Source organism: Falco cherrug, chromosome 3 (assembly GCF_023634085.1).
Source record: "Falco cherrug isolate bFalChe1 chromosome 3, bFalChe1.pri, whole genome shotgun sequence".
NCBI lineage: Eukaryota > Metazoa > Chordata > Aves > Falconiformes > Falconidae > Falco > Falco cherrug.
This window is the reverse complement of record NC_073699.1, coordinates 21010428-21031561: the sequence shown is the minus strand read 5'-3', so window position 1 is coordinate 21031561 and position 21134 is coordinate 21010428. Positions and strand designations below refer to the sequence as shown.

The 21134-nt window shown below is 44.7% G+C and overlaps 1 protein-coding gene across 5 annotated transcripts in view; it reads right to left on the bottom strand.

Moving 5' to 3' along the window:
• SAMD12 (sterile alpha motif domain containing 12) overlaps positions 1-3081 on the bottom strand; it is a 174057-nt gene extending 170976 nt beyond the window's left edge. For 2 of the 5 annotated variants that reach the window (XM_055705019.1, XM_055705021.1), the window contains exon 1: positions 2920-3072. In XM_055705019.1, coding sequence (XP_055560994.1) covers positions 2920-2932 — 13 coding nt within the window. In that variant the 5' untranslated portion in view covers positions 2933-3072. Of the gene's footprint in view, positions 1-2919 lie in introns of all 5 variants that reach the window. The other 3 variants (XM_055705017.1, XM_055705018.1, XM_055705020.1) reach the window with 3 other exon arrangements.
• Between the last annotated feature and the right edge of the window lie 18053 nt (positions 3082-21134).

Here is a 21134-nt window from a genome sequence, read left to right as displayed (position 1 = left end):
AGGCCCTGCACCTGGGTCAGGGCAATCCCAAGCACAAATACAGGCTGGGCAAAGAATAGATTGAGGGCAGCCCTGAGGACAAGGACTTGGGGGTGTTGGTTGACAAGAAACTTAACATGACCCAGCAACGTGCCGCCATTCATATCCTGGGCTGCATCAAAAGAAGCGTGGCCAGCAGGTCAAGAGAGGTGATGCTTCCCCTCTACTCCGTTCTCATGAGACCCCCACCTACAGTACTGCATTCAGCTCTGGGCCCCCCAACACAAGACGACCATGGACGTGTTGGACCGAGTCCACAGGAGGGACACGAAGATGATCAGAGGGCTGGAGCACCTCTCCTGTGAGGACAGGCTGGGAGAGTCGGGGTTGTTCAGCCTGGAGAAGAGACGGCTCCAAGGAGACCTTATAGCAGCCTTTCAATATCTAAAGGGGGCCTACAAGAAAGCTGGAGAGGGACTTTTACAAGGCCATGTAGTGATAGGGGAATGGCTTTAAGATGAAAGAGGGTAGATTTAGATTAGATAAGGAAGAAATTCTTTACTGTGAGAATGGTGAGGCACTGGCACAGGTTGCCCAGAGAAGCTGTGGATGCCCCATCCCTGGAAGTGTTCAAGGCCAGGCTGGATGGGGCTCTGAGCAACCTGGTCTAGTAGAAAATGTCCCTGCCCATGGCAGGGGGGTTGGAACCAGGTGATCTTCAAGGTCCCTTCCAACCCAAACTGTTCTGTGATGCTAAGATGCATTAAGATAAAAGCATGCTTTTAAGCACAGTAACATAAAGAGGTATAGTTCCAACAGAAAATGATGGATAAGAAAAGGCCTTAGATGTGGCATGCGATACATGCACACAAAGTAACCACAGCCACATGGCTACTTGTGCTGAAGAAGTAAGAAGTCATCTTGCTGTGCAAGTGTAAGGGTAATACAATTATGCAAGGGCAAAAAAGTTGAGGCAGAAAACCCCAAAATGTGAGGGAAGCAGAACATACAGACAAAAAAGCTCTGTTTTGAGAGACCACAGCAGCAATGTGTCCTGGGGGAAGGAAATGGGAAGAAGGAGTTAAAGAAAAAAAATCCCATCTCAGGAGAAGGGAAAGGCACTGCTTCCCAAAGCTTTAGCAGAGCTTTCTTTCATTAATATTTACAAAGCTTTTAGAGATTCTCAGATGGAAGGCACTGCAGATATGACAGGAATTATTACAGACCCGAAAAGAACTAGCAAACAGACTGAGAAGGACTTCAAGTGAATAAAGGAAGATGACATTAGAGAGCACACTGAAACAGGGGTTGCTGCTGGCATATGAACCATCTGGTGCATGGCAGTCCATTTCATTTACTTACTTACCCACTACCAGGCACGCATGCCCAGTTCACATTTCTAAGTTTTTGCCACCAAAGCAGCAATGCTTTTATTCAGGACCACTACCTTCCTTCCTAACATCATTACAGTCTTCAAAACTGCCATTCAATAAAGGAGCCTGTGCATAAATCTGTTTAACTCATGAAGAGGCTTATGGCTAAACATGGACAACTTTGGATGTACACAGACACCCTTTGAGACATATTGGTTTTGCTTACCTTTATTTGAGTTTGCCTAAGCAGCTGGTTTTCAGGGATACTAAGCTGTCCACTGCCTTTAGTAAGCCCAAGTTTTTGCTAGACTGCATCTGCACTGCTCACTTGGGTACTCGGCAATAGACAGCTTCGCTAGGATTTTCAGCAATAAAGTGGTCTGTGATGGAACTGTAGGTCTCAGCGTACCTGAGAGACAAAGCTCAAGGTGGTCTTCAAGATAAGCACGCCAAATAAACCAGCATACCCCAAATTAGTTGCTGGAGAGGGGTCAGACAGCTGGTTTTCACACTGTGGACTTCTGAAACTTCCCCAAGGGCACAGAAGAAAGCAAGGCAGGACACGAATCCCAGGATTCTCAATGCCTGGGTCTAAAGCAGTAGAAAAGCAAGTGAATTTTGGAAGCAGAGAGCAGGCAAGTGGATTTGCCTTTTCCCATACACCTAGTCACATCGCTCCTCCAACTTCCCGAAAGTCCCATAGAAAGGCAACACGCAGCAACATCAGCCTGCCGCAGGAGCCCAGCATCTATTGGAAGACCTTCGCAAAGCGTCCACCTTTCCAGCTCTTGGTAGGCACCACCTCCGTTACCGGGCGCCTCCCCAGGAACCGGGCACCTCACAGCTCCCGTTCCCCCGGAGCTGAGCACCTCAGCCCGGCCCTTGGGCTTCTGCATCTCCTGCGGGGGGGAAGGGGGGCCGAGCCCACTCCGGCGCCCGCAGCCCTGCACCCAGGCAGGGGGGCGGCCAGGGGCTGCTCGAGCTCCGCGGGTGTCACGGCCTCAGGGCAACCCGGGGACAGGGGCGGCACGGAGGGACGGCGGCGGCCGGGCTCCTGCGGGAGACGGGCGGCGGGGCAGGGAAGGCGCCCGGCGGGCCGAGCGCGGCCACTTCGGAGGGAGGCGGCGCAGGTCCGCCGCCCCCGCCGGGAGAGGCGGCACCTCCGGCCCCGCCGGGAAGTTGCCGGACCGAAGCCTCCGGTTGCCGCAGGCTGTGCCGACAGCCCCCGCCGCCTCCCCCGCCGCCGCCGCCGGCCCTCACGGGCGGGCGCCCCTCCCGCGGGCCGCTGCGGCCCGACCTCACGCCACCTGGCTCAGGGGCAGCCGCGGCGCCGGGGGCCGTCAGGCCGGGGGCGGGGGGGGGCGCGGGAGGCGGCCAGGCGGGTCCGGGGGCAAGGCCGGCGCGGCGGGCGAGAGAGCGGCCCCACCGCCACCGCCTCAGGCCCCGCCGGCGGGCACGGTCCCCCTCCCGAGCCGGGCCGGCCCCGCCGCGGCGCAGGTGAGTGCCCGGGGGAGGAGACAGGGGAGGGACCCCGGGGGCGGCGGGCAGCGGGACGCGCAGCCCTTACCTTCCACCGCCATCCTCCCGGCCTCGCATAGTGCGCCGGCCGCCGGCCCGGCCCCGGAGGCGCTGCCCCCCCGCCCGCGCGCGGGCTCCGCTCATCTGCAGCCGCGGCGATCAACCTGCAGCGCTCCCGCTGACAGGCGGGCGGGACCGCGCCCGCCCCGCCGCTCCCTGGGAAATGTAGGCCCGGGCCCGGGCCCGCCGGCTGCCCCCGCCGCCGCAGGGACACCCCGCGCCTCCCCGCGGGGCTCTGCGGGGCTTGGCGGCGGCGGTCGCCTCCGCGTTTACCTGCCGAGCAGGGAGAGCGGTGCGGGGGCAGGCGGCGGCTGGGCTGCCAGGGCTGGAGCGCCGGCCGCCGAGCGGTGCGGGGAGAAGGGGCTGCGCGGGCACCCCGCCGGCAGAAAGCGGCGTTTCGGGGCGCACCGGCGTGTATCTGCCGCGGTATTTCGGTCACCGCGAGTTGCGAGTGGGGCAGCCAGCCCGGGCCCGCCGCCCTGCCCGGTGCGGCCGGGGGAGCCTTTCGGCGGGGAAGGGGAAGGGCGCACCGGGAGCACCGGCAGCACCCGGGACCAGGCCCCCCGGCTTTCTCCATCTCTATCCTGGCCAGCTCTGACAGCTCATCCAAAAAAATCCAGAAAACGAAGGAGACCGGGGGCGCGGTAACAGAGCCTTTATGCCAGGTCCTCACAAATGTCATGCCAAACCACCGGGCATCCCTTGAGATCCATCCTGAAATGCTGGCTGTCTGGAAAAAAAAACAGCCTGGGGTTTGTGCCCTTTTCAGTCTCATTTTGAGGTATCACAAAGGTGTTGAAGATCTTTCTCCTGCAAAAATACCCTCTTTTTAATTTTCATTTTAAGTGTATCAACAAATATTAACCCACCCAAAAAGTCTTCCCTCACCAAAGTTATGTCATTCCTAAAATCAAGAGGACAACAGCAGGGGGACTGAGTATACAAGGGCGAAAATACAGGTAGGGCATGAAAATATTTATCACATGTTCTTTTTGTTCGTTAGCAGCAGCTATGGTGTTTAGTAAGCATTACTCATGACAGGTTCTTTTTGCAAAACAAACCTCCATGAGTTCAAATTAGAGAACATACTATGTGCAAATGAACGAAGTCTTCATGAACCCCAGGAATTTTGATGTTCTTGAAATATCTAAAGTGATTGAAATAAAATTGGGTCTTCATTATTTGTTTTATGAATGAAAACCACAGCCTATACAGAACGGCCTTAAAGCCCAACTCTTCCCTGAAGCTTTCTATTACCAACTTTGCCCTGAAGACCTCACTTGTTCTTTGCTCTCATATGCATTTCAACTATTAGCTTTTGTGTTGTATATGAGTCAAGATACAAGCTTCCTGGAGCAGCAGCCTTGTCTTTCACATGTTTGCAAAGTGGTAGGCATACTCACAGCACGTTGTAAGTAATGAGGATGGAGAGCATGTGCTGGTATTCCCGAGTGCAATACAGTCACACACCTGATCCCATACGCTGGGAGAAATGGGCTGATATTCACATACTTTCTGTTAAGAAAAAGACAATTTCCTAGATTTCGCAGTTTTCAAATGTATGTAATACACACATACAACCTGCAGCAGTTTCTTCTCCACACCACTACATAAGCTTTTGTGATTTTGGTGAAATTTGGTGTTAAGCTTATGTATTGAATTAATCATTAATCCTTTATTTAATCATGACAGTATTTTGAGGTGTGTTAATTACCTGGCTAATGCATACATGAAGCAGTGCTTTCTTGGTTAGAATCAGTCTGTGGAAGCCACAGACTGAATAGGTCAAGGCTCAGAGTTCAAGTGGCATGGATGTGGAGAGCTGGACTCCTATCCCCATTAATATGCTGAATTTCTGACTGGTAATTACATTTCAGCTGTGGGCCCTGAGGACGTCCCTAGTGAGTACAATTTTGCTGAGGCCTTTAAACAGCCCTGTAGTTTTTAATTACAACTTTATGCCTGCTGAAGAACAGCAAAATTATGGCTGTGACTAGATAGCAAATAGGCCATAACAGATGTTAAAAGGTGTTGTGTTTGATACCTAATGTTACATGATAGCTAATGAAACCTAGTATTTAACAGTATCTGGAAACATCAGAGACTTCTCAAATTCTGGTCAAGACTAGGCAAATTGTAATTCAATGTACATCACTCATTAGAGAAAAGAGGCTGTAAATTGATTCAATTAATCTTGGTAAAGTAAAATCTGTTTTGAGCAGAGCTTTCAAAAACATCAGTGAGAGCAAGCTAACTTTCTAAAAACACCCTGCTAAATTATAGAGTAGAAAAAGACCAGCTTTCTCTGCTCAGAAAGAGCTGTCTCTTCATGCTTCCTTGCTTTTTTGCTTCTCTCTTTACCTTGCCTCTCTCCAGACAGGTTTCTTCTAAACTTTCTTTTAAAAGTGCAGCAAACTCCCTTTAAACAGACTTGGTTTGTCACAGCCAAAGTGAATTTGCTGTGTACTTTGCCCTAGGTCACCAGATGAAATAAGCAATACTGACCAGAGGCTCCTTAGCCATTTGAATTATTTGTAGGTAGGACTTCTGCCAGCTAACATTAGATGACAGTACATCCATCAACAGCATTGCTCTACTAGAAGAGTTCTGAAGTCTAAACAAGATGTTAGGCTTGTATACTTCACTACACTATCATCCATCATCATTTTTCCCTTTTTATTCCACTTTCACCTTAGAGAAATTCAACAATCATTGAGTTTTAAGTGTCCCTTTGTGCTCTTAAGTCCTTTCTGTGAAATTCATAAAATCATAGAATGGTTTGGGTTGAAAGAGACCTTAAAAGATCATCTAATTCCAGCCCCCCTGCCAGGGGCAGGGACACCTTCCACTAGACCAAGTTGCTCAAAGTCACATCCAACCTCAACTTCTGTCACTTATCTTCGTCTGATGATATTGCTAGTGAGGAATTTCTGCCATATCACTGTGACCCAAGATTTTCAAACATGATTAATTATTTTGGGTGCCCAAACACATGCACAGAGCCATCTTTCAGGGACAGCCAAAGAAACGTCTGAAAATCATGGACCTCAAGTTAAGTACCAGTGTCTCTCGTTTAAGCATAAATTCAGAAGCAGTGAACAACATCACAGCCATGCATGAACATTTTTGGCTGTGATTTGCTTAGCTGAATGGGCCTAAACTGTGATGGTGAAATTAAAACCATTCAAAGTTTGTCATCAAACTCAAGTGTGACAGAAATAGCCCTGTCACAGGACCATCCCACCTGCCTAACAACTCAGTATCTGGACTCATACGTTGCCTTGTGTATTGCTGGGAAAGGGGACACAGACATGGGTGTTTTTTCAGAGGTAACTGATGATTAATGCATTTAGAATGGGGGAAGGTGTGGGAGGAACATGCACGGAACTATACAGATTTGATATTGTTGAGGAAGAAGGGAGGTTTTCCCCTTCAGTACCTCTGCCAGTACTGAGCGTTGGAAGAGGAAGAGGGAAGGGCTGTGCTGTGGTTCAAGCACACTCTCAGCACACACCCTAAGCTGCAAGATACACTCATTTGGTAATTAAAAACAAGGAAGTTTCAACAAGAAATTTTATTGACACTACAGTGTAGGAGGTAGCTGGAAATTCAGGTGTGGAAGCGGTAAGCAGAGAATTCCCTTCTCTTTGTCAGAGGCAGCTACATGGCTGGAAAAACAGCCTGAGGGATACTGGGTGCCAGATCTGGAGTGAGAGGAGGAGGGTGGGGAGCTTCTATGCATTCTCTTTTTTGCTGTAGGAACTGGCATTTCCTGAGAAGACCTGATGAGTCTCATGCAAATCCCTGAAAGGCACAGGGAGAAAATGTTAGGCGCATTGCTGTTTTTTTAATCAATATGCAACTTTATGTTATTACCATTCTGCAGGGTTTTGATTTGAAAAGAAAAAGGGGGTCTATAACTCAACTAAGCATATGCTGAGAAAAGGGGAGAAACCAAGTTTAGGTTTTAAGTCCCATGGTCTGATCCATGGAAACAGATTCTTGTGCATGTGCAGATCCAGTCTTACCATCATAAAATTAATCAAAGTATGCAGTGTGTTAAAGTGTAAGCACTACTATTTAGAAGCAGTTTTCTGGGGTCTGAGAATGACTTCAGAAGAGCTATTAGGCAGGGAGGTTGCTGTCTGCCCAAAAATAGAATAAGCATGTTTATATTAATTTTAACAGTGTCGTTAAGGCATGCAAAGGAGGTTTTAATAGTGTAGTAGTGTAATTGCATAATTAATATTATTTGTCTATACTGTTGTTGAAATATGCTTGGACTATTGTTTATCTTACACACCTATATTCCCTTATTGTCAAAAATATTTTAATGGTAATCCATAATACTATGGGAAGTGCATATGGGGGTCTGTATGTTACTCGGAAAAGATCATAGGATGTCTTCAAAGTGTATTTTATCATTACTGTTGCAATATCTGGTGTTCTCTATTTTTTTCTTGTCAGTAATGGATTTATTTTAAAATAAAAAGTTATATTCTTAAACATCCACTGTCCTCTGCTCTTTGTTGCAAGGAAATAAAATGGAATTTTAGTGTTAAAATACTCAGAAGATCCACAGAATTTATTACTGTTTATTTCATATGATAGAAAACTGGGGAAGGGAAGCGGATGGGTTAATGTGATCGGTGCATGTCTGAGGCAGACAGCAGTATATGCAAATGTCTATCCTGATAGAAGTGTGAGGTTAATTCCACTCTCCAGTAACACCTATGTCTTAAGTCATGCACAGAGAGCAGTACTGTGTTTTGCCGTCATCAAATGATCTTATGAGTTGTTTATTTCATTCATTGCTTTGTGGTAAACTAAAGAGAAATTTTATGGAAATGTGGAAATGTGCCACACGTTTTCCTCCCAAAGCAAGTTTGTGACAGCTTGCCTAGCAGAACAATCCAAAATCAGCAGTGGGGCTGCATGCATAGGCCACAGCCGTGGCTGCCTTGGACAGCAGCTTTTTGAGTTAGGCTTTTCATAGTTTGTGCATAGTAGGAGGTTGGGAGAAATCAGACATAGACTGAAAAAAGAGAGGTTCAGGCTGGTTGTAAGGAAAATGTTTTTCACCAGGTGGACAGTAATGGAATGGTGGAGGTTTGTTGCTCAGAGAGGTTTCATGGTCACCACCCTTGGTGATTTCCAAGCCTCAACTGGATAAAGCCCTGAGCAACCTGCTCTGTTTTCATACCTGACACTGCTTGGAGCAGGAGGTTGGGCTAGAGACCTCCTAAGGTCCTGTCTACCCTGAATCATCCTGTGACCTTTTAGCTGCCCTGGGGTAGCACTGCTATCTGAAGCAGTGGTTTGCCTTTCTGCTCTCTACTGCTATTGTTAGCCTCAGACAGCCTTCCTTTTTACTGAAAACCAACTTGGCACAAAGCCTGTTGAGTGTTACCCCCATCAGTTAGCTGCTCTCATTCACTGATCACTGCCCAAACACATGTGGTAGGACAAGGAATTGAGGTGGGAAGAAGAGAGGAAAGCGTCACCAATGTAGAACGTGGCTGTTTTAAGTTATAGCCTCAGATGGGTTTGTACTGGAGATCTGAGAGCAGTGAGTGAGATTTATGGGTTCCTGAAAAATGCTTGGGTCCCTTTTCTGCAGTGAGAAGTAAAACACCGAGTGCCCTCCTTGCTCTGGATTGGAGAGTGTGAAACTCTGAGCCATAAAGCATAAGCATTCCTCATAGAAAACGAAAAGAACCATACCTAATAGCGGATGTATATGTAAACAGATCTAGAGGAACAGTCTACCATAGCAGGTCCATGTGACCAGTTGGCAAATAGTTGGGTAACTTGTTTAAACAATCCTGACTTCTGCTATTATTTGCTGAACTGCAACTTGATGTAGGCTGGAGCAATTCAATGCTCTCAGTAACCTGCAGTCACAGAATCACAGAGTCATTGGGGCTGGAAGGCAGCTCTAGGGATTATCTAGTCCAACCCCTTGCTCAGAGCCAGGGCAACTAGAGCAGGTTGCTTAAGGTCATGGCTATTCAGCTTTGAGTATTGCCAAAGGTGGAGACTCCACAGCCTTTCTGAGCAATTTGCTCCAGTGTTGATCACTCCTCAGTTTCTTTTTCCATCTAAATGGAATTGTCTGTGTTTTAGTTTTTTGGCCATCGCCTCGTTTCTTTTCACTGGACACTGTGGAGGAGAGTCTGGTTTCCCCCCACCCTCAGGTATTTATACACATTGATGACACACCCCCAAGCCTTTTCTTCTACAAGCTGAACAGGCCCAGCTCTCTTAGCCTCTCCTTGTATGAGAGATACTCCGATCCCTAAATTATCTTTGTGGCCCTTCAATGGACACACTCCAGTATGTCCATGTTCGCCAGCCTGTCCAGGTTCCTCTGAATGGCAGCACAACCAGCCAGCCTACCAGCCACTCCTCCCAGGTTTGTATTACCAGCACACTTGGTGAGGGTGCATACTGTCCCATCATCCCAGCAGGTCATTAATGAAGATGGCAGAACAGTACTGGCCCCAGTATTGACCCCTGGGATATACCACTAGTGTCTGGATTCCAAATGGACTTTGTCCTGCTGATCACCACCCTTTGAGCCCAGCATATCAGCCATTTTTCAGTCTACCTCACCAACCACTTATCTAGTCTGTGCTTCATCAGTTTTTCTAAGAAGGTGTTACAGGACACAGTGCTGAAAACCAGTCATTTCATCATAGAAGGCTATTGGTCAGGCTCAGTTTCCCCTGTGTATATCCATTTTGACCGTGGATTCCCTTCCAGTGGCACTGCTATCCTAAATATGGGAAATGGTTTCTAGGATTAGTTGCTCCAACTCCTTCACAGGGATCAAGGTGAGGTTGACTGACCTGTAGTTCTCCAGATCTTCCTTGCCCTTCTTGAAGGCAGGAGTAACATTTGTTCTGTTCCAGTCATCAGGAATCTCCCCAGATTATCATGATCTTTCAAAGGTAATTGAGCACCATCTTGCAATGGTGACAGCCAGCTCCCTCAGTGCTTGTTGAGTCCTGTGGGTTTATATACATGCTGTTGGTTTAAATGTTCCCTAACCTGTTCCTCATCCACCAAGGGTAAGTCTTCCATGCTCCAAATTTTCCCTCTGCTCTCAGAGGCCTGGGGTTCCTGAAGGCTGGTCCTACAAGTACTGATGAAGTGAAGAAAGCACTGAGTACCTTGGTGTTCCATTTTCTTTGTCACGAGGCCCCTGCCCCATTCAGCAGCAGGCCCACATTTTCCCTAAACATCCTATTGGCATAGATGTAGAAGCTCTTCTTGTTGCCCTTCACGTCCCTCCCCAGATATATCCCCAGGTGGGCTTTGGCTTTCCTAACACCATCTCTGCATGCTTGGGCAGTGTCTCTTTATTCCTCCTGGTTACATTTTTCTCCTCTTCTGTTATGAGGGTCCTGGACCAGGTCTGCTGTGGAGCTAAGTCAAATCTGCTTATATAAGGTCTTAATTTTGGTAAATATTTTTACTTTTTTACTGGCTGAGCATTCGAACCACTCCTGCTACACTGACACGTTAGACGTTGACTGGTGTGTGCACAGATATTCGTATTGCGGAGCCTCACTGTGCTCAGATTTGGGTAACATGCATGCAGCTCTTCCTGATGGGCAGCTATAAACATTTGCATTTACACAAAATAGATGTTAAATTCATATTTGTAGCTTCTGTTACAGGGGTAAATAACTTCTGAGAAATATCGTTTCTGTTCTGTATCTCCCCAGAGAGAAATACATGAACCTGTGTAGTGTGGGACATGTGTACCTGCACAGAACCTGTCTGGAACGTGATCTGTGTCTGCACAGTAGGGCTGCTACATCCTGAGCATAATGCATTTACAAACAGAACATTTAATTTTGGAGTCACAGTGTCCTAATCACATTTGGGCAAAATTACCGGGCAAATGGAAAAAGAAGGATATATCTAGGGAATTCTGGATGCACAGAAGCTCCAGCAATGGGGAATCTGGAACACAGAGCTTGGGATATGACCTTTAACAACAGTAATGATTGTTACTTACTTCACTGCTAGTAGGATGAAGCTATAAGTAATAATCAATATCATGTAGACTTCAGTGTAATGACCTACTACCTAGTGTGATCCTCTGAAGGTCAGAGCTAAAAAAAAAAATACTTGTCTCCTTCTTTAAAATTCTTTTATGTGCTAGATTTGGATGGAAGCAGTTGTGTTATTGCAGATAATAATAACTTGATAATGATCAGAGTTGATAATGTCTTAGCATGGTGACCTTTACCTGCTTATGGATGACTCAGAGCAGTGTTGAAAAATTCAAGTGGTTGGCGGTGATTTGTGAGCATTTATTAAGGCAAATCAGATAATTGCATTTAACATCACAGATGGCTTATATTTTCTAAAGTGCTTTTATTTCAGTGCAATAAGATGACTCAGAAACTCAGTGGGATATTATGACCCTGATTTTTCATTGCCTCACACCTCATATAGTGCAATTCTCAGTGCAGTGGAGGCATAGGCCAGTACTGAAGGATTTAACACTTTTACTATGCAAACATGAACTGTTATCAGCAATGCAAAGAAAGCATTACAGCCCTATCCCCTTTCTCATGCTACTTTTCCTCATCAGTGTTATATTTTGAGATCGTTCATACAGCGTTACTTTATGTTTGCCCTTTGTACTTCACATGCCTTTACTACCCAGAAGGACAAGGGAGTTTATAGGGACCCAACAGAACATTAAATTGTCACTGGCATCCAGGAAAGAACACCTATTCCACATTCCTAAAAGTCTTCCACTTATTTCAGAGGGGGCTGGTTTGTTTTGCTTTTTAATAGAAAGGGAATTCCACATGTATTCCAAGCACAAGAATCCAGAGCGCTGCTCCATATGGGTGAACATAACTTCTGCTATTTCTTGGCAGAGGAGCAGCAGCAGCATAGGTCTGCTTCCTTTTGGCAGGGAGCAGGAAGGGTAGGATTCATCTCACTGAACTTTATCTATCAAAGCATCAAGCACTCAATAAGACTACATTTCCTAGAAGTCACCAAAGGGAGGAAGAGCAGCATTTGTTGAAGCTGCTTGACATCCTCTCTCCTGATGGCAGCAGTAGCCCAAAGGACCAAGGAGCTTAAATATGTATCATAGGGAACTAGGTATACAAAGAGAAATCCTACTGTCACTGCCTACTTGCTTTATTTTCATTTGTCCTTGAACACAAATGTTCACAAACAGCAAGTGGGCACATAGTTGTCTGGAACCTCAGCCTTAAAACTAGGGTTATTTCCTAGGAAGCTTTTTTTGCCACGATTGAAACTCAGGAGAGCTTAAGAGACAGTGAAAACTATGGTTGTTTGCAACAGCATCACAAAACTATAGTATTTCTGCGATGAGGCACTATTGTATGCCAAGAAACACCACTCCAGAAAGCATTACCCAGAAAATCTGAAATACATCTCTGCTGGAATTATGACAAAGAACCAATAGTTTCTCTCTGACATTTTCAGCACCATGCAATGATCTCCAGTACAGGCTTAGCAACAGAGCTTACAGCTAGTACTGACCTCTGCTATGTAAACTAAGGGACTAGAAGCACTGACAGGAGGCAAGGTTGTGAATTACAAAGAAACAGGATATAAGCATGCACAGGTTTTATCTATGCAAACGCATAGCTGGAGCTGTTGGTGCAGTGGGGATACACCGGCTGAAAGGACAAGTAATTAACAGTTCTGTCCAGCCACTCTGCTAATCTAATCACTCAGCACTGCTAATCAAATCACTGCAGTAGCTGGAGTGGTGTTTCCCAAATGCTAGGGCTTGCTAAAACTAAGCTAAGCACAAATTAAGTCATTCAGGTGCATTAACTTAAACTAATGGTTGCAAATGAAGACAAGCTTTGGGAGTGGCAAGTCCTTAATTCCTACTTTCTCACACCTACAAAGCATCATTCCAGGCAAGTGAATAGAGTTGGTTTAGATTAGGTTGGAATAGAACAAGGGGAGGATCTGACTGCAATATCTAGCATGATTCAGTTGACCCACAGCTCAGGAGAATAGGAATCTCTGTTCGTACTGGCTGAAGTGGGTGCATGTGGGACTTGCTGTCAGGGCCAAGGGTAGGTAACAGGCTTCTGGGAGTAGGTAAGTAACGTACATGATGCCTTGTGATACTTATTTGCCTGTCCTAGCAGGAGAAAAGACCAGTTTGGAGAACAGCACATAGCTACATGCTCATCTTAGGCACTACTGCTGCCCAGGCAGGAATAGGGATGAGAGAAGTGTTGGTTTCAGGGGGAGGACGGGCGCCTTTCCCACTGTCACCTGACAGCAGAAGCAGCAAGCTCAGCTCACTGAGGCTCTTCAGAGCTGTTACTCCTGCTCTCTGGCCCCTTTCCGTGCTTCCCTGTGACCAAAGAAGCCTGCTCTCTTCTGTGTACCTATGGTTATGTGGAGGTGAACATGCTCTATTTGGGGACAGGAGGAAGAGGTTTCTTCAGTGTAGAATTGATAGTCAGATGGAGGAATGCTAGTGAGAGAAGACCATGAAATTCTTCCATTTCCATGTGTATGACTGTAAGCCCTCCCACAATCCCTTGACATTTTGCTTCCTTAACCTAGCATTTTACAGTAACCCCAAACCCCCATTCCATTGCAAAGTTGGATTTTGCTACCCCAAAGATAAGCACGAAGTAAGTTGTAAATTATTTTGTGCTCATCCTTGCAAGTGACTTTGCCTGAGCTGCTGAGAAGCCTTGGGGAAAAGAAGGAAATTACAGAAGACAGCAGTGCCAGACAGTGTTGCGGGCTGAGTATGTTACTTAAGTGCCTTTGCGGACATTATGCAGCTGTACCATACTGGGTGAAGGTGTCCCCAAGTGCCCTGCTCTGACACATTGCAATCGAGAAGCTCTGAAACGTGCAGTAAGCTCAGAAATGCAAGTGGTGGTTGTGACTCTGGTACGTAGATGTTCCAGCATCATTTCAGCTGTCTAAACACAAGTGTCTGGTGCCCTTTAAGATTCTTTCAGTGACATCTCTGACAGCCCTTGTGGTGGACTTTTCCATCACAGTCTGGCTTCCTACCTAGCAGCAGGAGCTGGTGTGACTGTCCTCATGGGCCCTGGGGTTGAGGCTACACCCAGCAGTTCTGTACTTGCTATTTGTTGTCCCAGCTGCGTGGAAATGCCTGCCAGGAATAATAGAGACCAGGGAATGGCTCAGCTCTCTCCTCCTCACACTGTGTGGAAGGTGCTGGTAGCCTTCAGCCTGCACTCCACCCCACGTACGTTGCAGAGGAGCTGGAGGCCATACCCATTCCCAGCATCGGCCAGTGTGATGCAGTCAGTGCAGTCGTGGAACGGCAAAGCCTGCTGGAGGTCACGGTGCATGTGGGCATGGTCCTGGCCCGCACTCAGCCTGATAAATATGCCCTGAGCACAGATGTGCAGGCCAGGAATGAGCTGCGGTTAGCCATGGAGATGCTGCTGCTTCAACCCACACAACTGAAAGAATTGTAGCCTGAACTAGTGTGAGTGGCATGGCTTCTGAGGGCAGTATGCAAGCGTGCTCTGAGCCTAATGGCTTTCATAGTGTTATTTCTTCAAGATAACAGGCAAAAGCAGTCTTTTACTTTCTAAGAAAGTACACTGTAAGAAATCCGTGCTTCCTCCTAAGTTTCTTACGTAGGTTATTTTTAAGAATGTAAGTTGTAATGAGTTCATTATTTTTAACACAAAGGAATAAAGCAAAGCACAATCTTGTCATTATGCTTTATTTTTTCACTTTATTCTCCTTTTTCTACTACTTTGAACACAACTGTTTTGCAATCTGAGTTATTATGTGACAGAACTACAGATTCCAAATAGGACTTTTTCACCCTTTTTCCAAACGGCAGTGAGAAGAAAAGATTTTGTAAATACACAACAGCCTTGTGAGGTTTTTAATGCTTCTCCTTTTTCCTCTCTACTGCTCCAAAAGGTCTTTTCAGAGAGTTTTCTTTTAACTGAGTCTGGAAACCATCCACTTTTAACGAGAACTTACTGATACCTAATTGCTATCTGCCTCCTTCAGTTTCTCTCATAAGACTGCTTCATTTTTCCTTTGTGCTCTGAACTGCTCCTCTGTTGCTGCTGGTTTGTACTCCAAGTGAATTCTTAAGTCTTCTTAGCATAAGTTTTAAGGCCTTTATTCTGTGTTTCACCTCTGCCTATTCCAGAACTATGCTAAAAAGCCTTTAGAGCTAAATACTTATTAGCTGCGGAATGTAGACGCAAGCTTCCTACCGCAAAATGGATGATGCTTGCTGGTGCATCTGTTTTACAACAGTGTCTTTTCTTATCTGATGACACCACATCAGAAAGGCAAAGCAGTACACAGCAATACAGTGCGAGAAAAGTACTGCAGGTTTTGTGAACGAGGAAATACATGGTATCTTCCATGAAACTAAATTTACCCTGCTGTTGAGAGGCTGTGCAAGGACGTGCCTTTCAGAAGGCCTCCAAACGAGCTATCAATACTGCTTTGTGGTAGCCTTCTGTCCCGTGGCGAGTTCACCCCATGTCAGAAGTAAGGAATCTTTCCCTGACTGAGGACTGAATAGGTCTTTCAAAAATGTTTGGCAAGCCACATCTTAACATGCCTCTTACTGTAATGCCATAGAAGGGTTTATAGAAAGCCTCCAGTGAAGATTTTCCTGCTTTCTTTCAGTTAACAGGTTTTTCAAAAATTCTGCTGACATTTTCAGGTTTTCTGGTTTGCCTGAAGGTAAGCTTCCAGTGATGTCCCTGCATCGCACTTTTGTCCCTTAAGAAGAAGTTGAAATCCTAAAATGGTGAATTGTGATCCTTGGTCAGATACTGATTTTCTGAGATTTTCTCCCTGGCTGAAAACAGTGGAAAGAAGTGAGCTATAGTAGCAGGTGCGACTTGTGACGTTAGTGCTATTTCTGGGCGTTTCCCACCAGGAGGAGAGCAGAGCAGCAGTTAAATGTGCATCAGCTCATGGGGCCATCATGACAACCATGCCGTGCTGAACCATTTAAGTCAGGCTGGAAGGGTGGCGTATCAGTCACCATTATCTTCTTAGGCATTCTGTAAGTAAATAAATATTTCATATTAATTTGAACTAGAGCACCCAATACACACTCTACTGTCAGGTTTTTCTTCTGCAATTGAGTTGAGGTTTAGCATGAGCCAATTGTGTATATATATTTGCATGTCATTTTAACAGAGTAACAAGATGGTGAGTAACATACACCACACGACTGCATTTGGGGAAGATGAATCTGTAATCTCAGATTAAGGTATTTAGGATTATTAGGCCATCTTGTTGGCCAGAAACCCATTTAACTTCTGTTGAATCAGAGATGATGGGGAATCTCTTTCAAAGAGTTGACTTCACCATTCCAGTACTCCCAGCAATTACTTGTCATTGTGCAGACACCTAGTGAAGATAAGGACTGGTCAGACTGCTGTCCTGTGTTCAGTTTCTGATGAGCTTTCTTATGTCAGTGAAATCTGAATTTATGCCTGTAAATTCAAGTTATCTTACTGACCATTAGGCATTTTATATCTCTGCTCATTTGAATCCTTCTGTTGTTCATAGAAGAAAGTAATCTGTATGCTGTTTGCATCTATGGCTTGAAGGGTAGTTTCTCTATTTTTATGTACAAGAGTCTTTCAACAGCAATATACTGTTTCTCAGTTTTATTGAGTGTTCTTGCCTCAAATATAGTGGCCTTACTATTATCCCAAAGGACTTAAGTAAGCAAAGCCCTGACTTCATAATCTGAGGTATCGGGAATCAGAGCTGCAGTAGCACAAGATGAAATAAGGTAGGTGTTGTCCTACTTATGATCCAGAATTTCACTGTTTCTATGTGTTTCTGCAAGGTCTGCCCAGGGCCGGCTTGAGATTCTCTGAAGTGGTGCTGATCTACACCTCAAGCAGAGATAAGGGTAAAGTTTCTTTAACAGCATGCAAGAAATAAGCCTATGAAATAAATAGTATGCCTGTCATTTTCCTGGCAATTCTAAACTTTGATACCTACAAGCTATTTCTTTGTAATGTCAAGATTACATTCCTGTTCTGCTGGAAAAATTCTATTCCTAAGAAAAGATGACTCTCCATCTGAGGTGTCATCTAGCAAAGTTCAACTTCTGTATTCTTTTTGAGTAAAGAAATGAAATAAAATGCAAATCATGCAAGCAATACTGAATTTTGGACTATTTATTATAATATACAACACCATTTCTGAGAAGCATTCAAACAATTGTCCAAAAAGGCTGTGCAAACAGTTAGATTTGAAATCTTGTCTATGGACAAAGAGGAAACACACCTTTTATGTAAAGTCAAGAATTTATTTGTTTTACAATTGAAATCTTAGTAGATTCATCCAAGAATCACTATCAGCCTAGAATTAAGTATTGCAGAAAAAGAAAAAAAGAAGAATAAAAAATAAATATTTTATACAGAAAGGAAGTGTCAATAATAATGATGATGATGATGTTTACATTGCTAATACACGTTTCCCAGTGCTTACCCCTTTTCATGGTGTTACGCTCACCCTCCCACTGTCCCTCTGGGTCCTCAGATCCCTGGATTCAGTCTGGTGCTTGTTGGGGTGTTATGGTGAAGCATCAGCATCTGGAGTCCTTTGCTTTTAACACTATTACATCTTGGTGTTGCTCATTCGATCTGGAGTATGTTTTTGTACCATAGAGTTTCACAAATACCTCTCCTAGCCTTGATGGCTCTACAGACTTGTACCCTGTTGGTGACAAAGGTGTCATCTGGTGCTCTATAAATTTGTTGTCATTATAGATCATGTTTTGTCGTTCACAAGATTCAGTTTCTCCTAAAACATCACACAAGTTTCTGTGATTGATCATCTCTTGCTGTAAATGATAGCTGAAGTAACTTCCATTACATGGGATCAGATTAAGCTGAATTTTAACTCTGTGAACAAATCCTTTGGCAGATTCTCCTTCGTCAGTGACTCTCATAATAAATGACTGGCCTCTGCACTGCTTTAACAGCTGGTGGTAATGAAGCCCAGTTCCCATCATGTATTTGCATATTTATCGTAGCAGTACTGGACCTGTGTGCTTTTCTGGTAGAGAATTCAGCAGGTATACAAATCGTACCCATAGACACATCCTCATGCAAACAATTTCATCTTCAGGTAACAAACTACACGTAAGCTGGGCAAGTCTTAGGACACTGCAAGTAAACAGTCTTACGTTATGGAAAGTAAATAATCTACATCCAACATTAGTTAAATATACTTCTTGTCTCCCTGATGACACAACAGAAACACTGATAGCCAACAGTGTTGTGTCTTCATTGTATTTGAAGTTGCTTCTGTCCAAATGCCAAACAGTAACTGACATGTGTCACCCAATTTTTTGCAGTGTTCCCATCAAACTTTCCTTACAAGAATGAGGAGTCATATAAAGAGGATTCTGTGGGATGCCAGCAGCATCCTGGTTCCTGCTGTGCCTCTGCCTTTCCCAGAGCTTGGGGGTTGTGTCTGCAGTACCGTCTGTAATTTTCTCTTGGCCATAGTTTAAACCATGTGTGTACTGCTCCTACAGCTTGAACAGTATGAGCTGTGCATCACCTGCTCACTTCTGCTGTCACCAGCTCGGTGCGAATGGCAATGACTCTACCCTTCTTTACTGTCAGATCTTGTTCAAGCCATATGAGCTCTCTGCAGCAAGGTTTAAATGTTCTTCTACAAGCAGGTCTTTCAGTGTTTCACCTCCCATGTTTGCAAACGCGCCTGTGGCCACCACTTGCCCTAAAGCAGCAATGCAGAAAGCAGCAGCTTCTCTAATGGCAGCAATGCAGTGTCACATTTATCGGGCTTGGAGCCTCTTTCTTGCATTCCAGTTTAGTGCATAATCAGAATGGGTCTTTTTCTCTGTCAAAAGATTAATTATCTATTGTAAGTATCTATTCTTCAAATGTTCAAGAATTGAAAGTTTTCTCAGCCTTTGGAGAAATGGTGCATATGGATTTAAGATTTGCAATTATGTTCTTTTTACTAAATCATTGGGCATCTTGACAGAAGGTAAATCCAGGTTTTACAGTGCTTATTCTAGATGCATAGAAGTACTGACATAACGTGGCTACAGCAGCTGCACAACAGAAAGAGTCTGACTCCAAGCACATGGAGGGAGGGCAGCCAGGAGAAAAGGGTCTGTACTTCCCTCCCTGCTCAGGAGTGCCCGATCAGTGCCCTCCACAGCAGGGTAACACCAACTGCACCTTTTTGAGGGATGCTAGATGAGCATCTTTCACCACATATAACTGAAACTGCTTGTTCCAGATAATCTTCTCCTTGTAGATTATCTAATTTATATGTCTGGTGGCAGCTGTTAGAAAGCTACAGTAAAACATGAAGTTACATAGGCTTTGATGCTCCTGCAAGAGGAGACTAGGCTCTCTGCAAGAGACAACATTTTCTTCCATCCTTTTGATCTGAAGGATGCTGCTTGTTAGTGAAGACAGCTTATCCTAATCACAGTGAAGGGCTGTTCTTTCACATTCACACTTTTCCTCCAGAAAGGAGGAGAGGATGGAAATACAAGGAGCGCAGAACTGCAAAGCACTTACTGGGCTGCAGTATCTGTGGGAGGCATTTGCCAACAGAGGTGATAGAGCATCTTTTCTTCTTGCTGCTTGAAGAATTAGGGGGAAGTGGAAAAGGGGGAAGCATTTCTGTGAGTCTCTTTGAACAGCGGTACAGGAGGTTGCAGACATTTCTTACTCATTGCTTAGCAGAGAGGTGACACGAGTCAAGAAATGCAGAGGTAGGACTCCAGAATTTGAGAGCAGGTGTGGTTGACTGGACAAGATTGACTGGGGAACAGGAAAATATAAATCCCCTGTTTGACCTCTGGCAATTCGTTTTGCTAATGTCTATGTTTACATTTACTGCTGAATTTTCACCAGTCCCTCAGTGAGTTGCCATCAAGGAGCTGCATGACATCACTCTGCATCAATATATGGTATTTTTAGTATGATGGGATATAGTTCACTTTTTCAGCTATGCACCAAAAATCTAAGCCTGTTGGCCTTATCTGGAAATGACAGAGTTGGGTTTTTTTGTCTTGTTTTTTAGAGACAGCCATCTGTCTATCTCAAGCCTATTCAGAGTTCCCACAGGCAAAGTATTTTTAACTATTTCAATTATAGTTGTATCAACTGTTTTGTAATTATTGCCTTGTAGCTCTTCCCTGCTGTAACAACATTCCCTTTTCCAGTCTCTTTTTAGAGAAATCATGATCTTATTCCTGTCACCCAGAGAAAGAACTCTCCATATATTACTTGCTGAGGAGCAAAACTAAGTGGCTGTAAAGCTGTATTTTCAAGTGGTGCTTCTACCTACTGTTGCCTAAATATCCTGTCCAAGTAAAAGGTATAAGCACAGTTCTTCCTTAGCAAACTCTCCTTTGTTATAACTCAGTGAAAAGCATACATTTTTTATTCACAGTCCCTGTGAATCTATTTAATTCATTCTTGTTTTCCCTGAACATTTAAATTAAGAAAATAAAATGTAAATGTATTAAAGGTAAGTCAGGCTGCTGCTGACTGCCCTGATTCCACATAATAAAGTATTCTCAGTTAGGGAAGTAACCTGAGGATTTTATTCAGTGTTCATCACTTTTTATGTCTATATTTCTTTGTATCCTACACAATGTTTTCCACAAATGTTTAATAACTACATTTAATACCATATAATTGCACTCTGAAGTCATATGTGATTAAGTCTTCCATCTCTGCCTCAGCAAATACTACGTTTTCCTACCTAGACCATATAAATCTGAAGACTGAAAGTCATCTGACACAATCTAGCATCTAATTTCCACTCCTCTTTCACTCAAGGCAATGCATACACTATCTTATTCAAGATAACACAGTTTTCACAAAGGCTAATATCTCTTTCTCTAACTCTGAATAAAAATTGCATTGGGAATACTCCATGGCAACATTTGTAATGAGAAGTGAATTTTTGGAGTAGAAATAATTTTAATTACATTTGCTTTTCTCCAGAGACTCAGATTGTCCTGTCTTTGAAATAATCTAATATATTTTGCACCATAGGGCTCTGAATATATTTCACTATGTTATTAAGATCATTATTTAGTTTAATACTGCAGTAACTATAAGCTGGATTGGCCCATTTCCTGCAGAAGCTAATGAGATACAGAACCAGGCA